This window comes from Trachymyrmex cornetzi, unplaced genomic scaffold, assembly GCF_001594075.2.
Source record: "Trachymyrmex cornetzi isolate Tcor2-1 unplaced genomic scaffold, Tcor1.1 scaffold99, whole genome shotgun sequence".
NCBI lineage: Eukaryota > Metazoa > Arthropoda > Insecta > Hymenoptera > Formicidae > Trachymyrmex > Trachymyrmex cornetzi.
Window position 1 is genome coordinate 3361584 of NW_017300343.1, and position 6676 is coordinate 3368259.

The following is a 6676-nucleotide window of genomic DNA, read 5'->3' on the forward strand; positions in this document are numbered from 1 at the left end:
TTAACGACTTCTCGTTGTATGCAAAACAGATATATACCCGACTGATGTTTTTATTAACTGAAAAAAATATTTTTAGTAATAATTAATAATATGGATAGGTATGTAATCACGAAATTGAGGACATACATAATGTGTGTGTGTATATATAAAATAGATACATAAATATACCTAAAATATACACGGGTATAATATAAAATAAAATATTTAGAAGTTTTTAAATTATTTTATAATGTAGACTTATTACATATATACGAAATATCATTAAAACCATTTAAATGCTTTTTTTTAAATAATTATAATTAAATACAAAAATATCTTACACTGCAAAATGTCATCATTGTCATGGGGAACATTTTTCCAGCTGTGAGATATATCGGTTTGGCACCTCTTATTAGCAAAAACAACAAGTCTTGTGCAATTTTTGGATTCACGGAGTACCATTCATTACTGTAGGCTGCATAATATATTTCATTACACTAAAATATATTAAAAGCGTTTTTGGATAAAAATTGTATCTATATATTATTTTTTAATAAAATAAATTCATTTATTATAAATCAATTTGTACTGTTATTTAAAATGTAAATTAATATATTCATGTAAACAATAAATACAACGTAAATTATGTATTAATTTTTATTTTTTCAAAAGTTTACATTAAATTTTCACAATATTTAATTTTTTAATATAAATTATTTTATCTGATATATATCTGATATTAATTTTCGCTATTTGTATGTGAAAAATAATAAACTTTAGTGTTTATTAATAATAATATCTTTGTTAAATAAAAAATATGTATTAATGTATAGAGCGTCGTATATACGACGTTTATAAAAATAAGAAAAGAAAAACGACTTACTTGGGCTACTAAAAACTCGCCAAGAGCACAATATAGACACATATGTACAAATAAATTAAAAAATGTAGACATAAAGAATACCAAATGTGTGAGTGATAAATCATTTCCTTCGTCGAATAACTATATAAATTTATAAGATGCGTGATAGAAGCATTTTGTAATTTAAATTTATACATTTAAAATAATATCTTATAAATATAACAATAATAATATTTCTTTTTTAAATATAATTTAGATGTTATTTTCGTTAATAATTTTGTAAATTTATTTTTTTATTCAAAATTAATTTATAAATAAATTTTTATTTTCAAGTATTTGCTTAAATATTAACTTACGTTGATTATGCGGAAGCCGTAGAAAGCGAAGAGTATTGCAAAGTATAGAAATAATGAGAGAAGTGTTATATTATATGCATCTTCAATAATAGCAATAGCTCTATGAAAGATATTTTATATTATTAGATATAAAACAAAAATAAATTATACGAATTATTATTATCATATATATTTCACAAATTAATTATTACCGTAAATATTTTCAGAAAATACTATACCTAAGTAAACGAATGTGTCGTGCCACGCATATCTTTAACATGTCGTGAGAATTGATATATTTATTCAAATTTATCAAACGATTTTTGAGAATGTTCAATTGGCCGGATATATGGAAAATTAGCAACCCAAGAAAATGATCGATTCCAGTATAAGACAGAACTGCGAGAACTATATAGATAGTTTGGCTAATATACGTCAGTTCGTACTGAGGTTGTTTTGTTACATCGTAAATATAATGAGTTTGTAGTGGTACTATTCTGCCTGGATCAGTAATATTGGTCGTTAATCTTATCGGTATTCCAAATCCAGGGGGAACGATAACAAATAAGCATCCTATGGCCATGATACAATATGCACACACAACAATCATACGTGCAATTTGCGCTTTTCTGATCATAATATTTCTCTCTTGCGCATTTTTTGATTTTATCCAATCCTCCGCAATCATATCAATGATTGGTATGATAGCTTCAAAATTGTTAATATTGTACATTTTAATGCACATTTAATATTATTGAAACAGAGAAACTATTATACAATAGGTTTAATTCTAAGCTATAAGCTTAATGATTATAGAATCGAAAAAAAATAATCTTGTATTTTTAAGAAAAATGATAGATAGAAAAAAGAAAAGGATATAAGTAAATACCGAAACAATGTACGATTTTATTTTATAATTCTGAATTTCTAATTTTAAGTTTGCTATTAACATAAATTAATAATTTAATAATATAAATTAATAAATTAATAATATAAATTAGACACATAGATATGCATAAATATGTGTGTTTGTTTAAAAAATTAATTTTATCATAACGTACGTATAAATTTAAATAATCTAAAAATATAAATAATTTTTTTTAAATTAGAAATTATTGTAATTTCGTTATAAGTTTGCACATCGCTTATATGTTTATCACATTTAGCAGTTCAGAGTTACAGCAGAAAATTGTTTATACCTTCTTTTTTCCACCAAAAAATCGCGATTCTTATCGAACAGCTTATAGCCGGTAAAGTAAATTGTAAATTATCTATCATTAGCATGACATCACCATAAATTCTTAGAAAGGAATGTATAGAAGGAATCAGAACGCCGAATGTTATCGCTGTAAAAACGATGAGCACTCGAAAATTGCACATTAACTTCTGTCGAGGATTGTGTGCGGTTTTAGGCCAAAGTCCAATGAAATCTAAAGTTATACGATTGAATTTCACTGCCCATTCGAAATCTACCTATAGAAACTTTAGTAAGTCATAGCTTATGAAAAGTGTGATAAAATCTTAAGCGTATACATGAACTAATAATTAATATAAATGTATAAAATATTATGTTTATTCAATTGCATAAATAAAATGTTTGCAAAAATAAATGTTTTATCAATTATACAAATTTATAAATTATTTAAAAAATAATAAATAAGAACAAACGGACAATATAAATCCTTATTTCAAATATGATGATAAATGGCTAATGTTTATTACAATAGTTATAAGTATATTAATAATCAGCACTGAAAGGATATTTTTATTAATGACGATAAAATATAACAAAGACATTAAATGTTATCATAAATAAACATATGTTTTATAAAATTACTCATCTCTTTCTCAATTACAATAATCACAAGAAGCACCTTGGTATATTTCGAACTGTCCATATTGAATATTATTTAAAGACTGGCACCTATTTCTTTTTTCAGAAAATACCGTTATCTACTATGCAGCAAAAGTTTCACGCGCATGCTCTTTATGCCATTTAGAAGTATCGAGCGATCAACTTGCGACGATGTATCTTAAATATTCTACATCCCCTCGTTTCGAGTTTTCAGCATTTCAACGATGAACATCACGCAAAGTAGTAAAAAAGTTTTCGTAATAACAGGTTATTACCATGTTAGTTAGAAAAACGCACATGCATCATATTCACACGTTTTACAATCAGCTATAGCTTATAATGTTACTATACTTAAGTTAGTAATAAGCTATGTAGGATAGAATTTTGCATTGTATGGTTTTTGTCTTTCAAGATAAATAAATTCGCAAAAATTTTTAATTGTTGACATTGCTGTATGTGACTAATAGTGTGAGAAATAATATTAATAAACACATTAATTCAAAATAAGATGTAAATAATAAATGATAAATTAAATAATCTAGATATTGTTAGAATTATTAAATAATACTTTTTTAAGATAAAAGCTATAAATACTAAAAATTAAATTGTTTATAAGTTGAAAAATTTTTGAATTTATTTAAAAAGATAAATTGTCGATACATATATATTTTTCTTGATTAGTAACAAGCAATAATAGATAATTTAATTTTTAAATAAATAATTTAATGATTATGCATTACATGCATGCAGATGCATGTATCTACATACATATAACATATATATAATCATGCTATAACATATAGCGTTGTGAAAAAAAAAAATTTACGTACCATATATAACTTACTTACATGCTGCAGATATTCAAAAAAATCTCACTTCTTTTTTATATTTAGATAATGTCATTGTGCAGATTGAGTTGCTATTTTCAAAGTAATCAATGCGTTGCAGTGGTCCATCATCAATCACTGTAATAGTTATGTTTTATTAAAATGAAGAATCATTTTCTTGAAGACTTATAAATCGTCATATGTTTGAATTTATTAGAGTATAACTTTAATTTGCAATACTGAGAAGAGAATATTAAAACCAGATTACCTATCTTTTAATACGATTATTTAGTATTAATAAATTATTATTCATTCATTGAAAAATTTCTGTGTACAGGATATTTTACCTACAATTACCTATGTATTTGTGTTGTACCAATTAATTTATTTCATTATTCTATGCATGAAAGTATTAAAGTACGTTTATAAAAAAAATTATAGTTTAAAAGATATTTTATATTTTATATTCTGGTACATAATTTTGATATAAAATATCTCACAAACTATATGACTTTTTGACATCTATACCTTAATACTTTTATATATGCAGAATAATTAATTATAGAAATTATACTATATAAAAAAAGATAATACAATTCTATTTAAAAAATAACAATGATCTTTACATGATTATGAGAAGTTATTTTTTCGAAAATTTTACCATTATTTCTACTTTAATAGCACATGTGCAAAGTAATAACATCGTTAAATTATTGATAAATTTCAATACGATAAGCATAGCATCTTATATTTTTTATCAATATTTTCATCTTATACGTTGCTACGTGATGATTACGTGATCAAACGTGAAGAATATGGAAAATAGTGCAAAGGTAAAAATATAGAAGCTTAAACATTTAGAATATAGAAAAGTTAATAATAGAATTATTGAGAGAGCAGGGAGTTCTAATTTTAATAATAGAGGTTTTGCTATGTATAATTGCAGTAATTCAATATATGGGATAATGAGATTATTAAAAATAGATGGGTGAATATAAGACGTCACCATCATAACATTCACATATGCTATTTAGCAAACATATTATTACCTATAGGTGCGTTGTACAGACATATGTTTTATAATGTTATTGTCTTCGAACGAGACTTTTCGTATAATTGGGGTCGAACCCTTGGCGGGCTCGTTTAACCATTCAATTATGTATCAACTCGCGTGCCCTGGTGTTCCCTAAGTAGTAATCATACACAACCGATCATGCATGCGTGGGAATATATCACATGTATGGCATTGTATTCTTGTAATTCTTGTTATTTTGATGATGACTACTTTGAAAAGATACAAAGAGGGATAAATATGATTTAAACCCTTCTATGGTAAAATAAATTTTCAAGATGTCCAGAAATGTAGGATTGGATTTGACCCAATGCTATTTTGTTCATATTTCATTCAATCGATATAATAAAATGGGTAAAAAGAAGTAAATGATATATGTCGTGAAACTTCTTTTTCTGTTAAGGCTCCTAAGTAGTCACCTTAGTCATTTTGAATTGGGACGTTATAAGCGAAAAACGATTCGTTGATTTTTCTTGCATGCCATTTGTAAAAAGAATTTGAATGAAACGAAATGCAATGAGATCGCATTAAAGCACTTGTAAAAATAAACAGAGATTATCCTTATTTCCCTTAACAGTCAGTAAATAGACTTCTAAAGTGAAAATAGGCTTTGCATGAGCATGAGTAGAAACTAGTAGATCCATTTTACGTGCCTTTTACGACTATTGACTGCTCAAGAATCTTAAACGAGATCGCATCCAACCCCTTTTATCATAGAAAGGTTAATTATAAATGATAATTATGTAATATTGGGGATGCTGCTTCAATGACTTTGATCTTGACATTGATCTTGACATTGGTCACGACCTTGAGTGACCTCCAACATGTTTTAGTCGGTGGTCATTATTTGTTAAAAATTATTGACAAAACGATTTTTAAAGATAGAATGTAATTTTTGAACACAAGGTGTATATATTTTACTATATATTCGACTACATATTTTGCTATATAGTTTAATGTTTCTTTTATACCAAACCGGGATAAAGTAGACATTTCAAGTGAAGCGAAGTCCATCCCACACTCTTCCCTGCCTAAGAGCATTCAATTTTTCATGCCAATTAGCGAGGTCCATTCCACACTTCTGCATAAGGGTGTCCGATCTTCTTTGCGAAACTATAATTTAAATTATAATATTTCTTTTATTTTCTAATATAGCTAAAATTGAAAATTACTGTGTAAAATCCTATATTACAGTTCAAAATATTACAGACAATTAATTTTGCTTCTTAATAACTTTTTAATGAATAACAAGTAACAGCTAAATCCTGTTGGAGGTCACTGAGGATCATGATCTTAACAATATATATCAAGGTCGTCCAAGTTTGTCGTCCAAAGTGAAAATTTACTATTGAAATTACACTTTAACTTTAAATATCTCAGAAATTAATATCTGAGAAACTAAGAGATCGCCACCTAATTGTTAAGTTATTCAGGATTGTGACCTTGACAACATTTTTCAAGATCATTAGGACAGCATCCCCCATACTGTATAATTACCATATATTTTTTAAATAATTCAATTTGTAAAAGACAAAAATTTAAATGGATTTAAGTTGACTTAAATTTTAATCTAAATTCAAATCTGTACCTGAGTATAAAATCTGCATCATATTGTATTTTAATTCGTGCAATAAGATTCATAATTTATTTGCAATTAACATATACATACTTGTACAGTTCTTAAATTGTCATGTTCTATTAAAAAACGTATAATGTTGAAAAATATTTAGATTTATCTTTATTTTA

The 6676-nt window shown here is 25.8% G+C and overlaps 1 protein-coding gene across 1 annotated transcript; it reads right to left on the minus strand.

The window, feature by feature from the left end:
• On the minus strand, nt 1-1864 carry LOC108770050 (odorant receptor 43a-like). The gene is made up of 5 exons (XM_018521341.1): nt 1416-1864; nt 1198-1297; nt 863-982; nt 321-476; nt 1-57 (listed from the first exon to the last, which is right to left on the minus strand). Exons 1-5 carry the CDS (start codon nt 1862-1864, stop codon nt 1-3), a joined length of 882 nt encoding a protein of 293 aa, XP_018376843.1.
• Between the last annotated feature and the right edge of the window lie 4812 nt (nt 1865-6676).

What these genes read in the sequence shown, in the direction of transcription:
- LOC108770050 (XM_018521341.1), bottom strand. Translation starts at nt 1,864, where the DNA reads ATGATTGCGGAGGATTGGATAAAATCAAAAAATGCGCAAGAGAGAAAT. An exon ending in ACGGCTTCCGCATAATCAAC is followed by an intron (nt 983 to 1,197) that starts GTAAGTTAATAT and finishes AAATTTATATAG; the next exon opens with TTATTCGACGAAGGAAATGA. An exon ending in CAATGATGACATTTTGCAGT is followed by an intron (nt 58 to 320) that starts GTAAGATATTTT and finishes TATTTTTTTCAG; the next exon opens with TTAATAAAAACATCAGTCGG.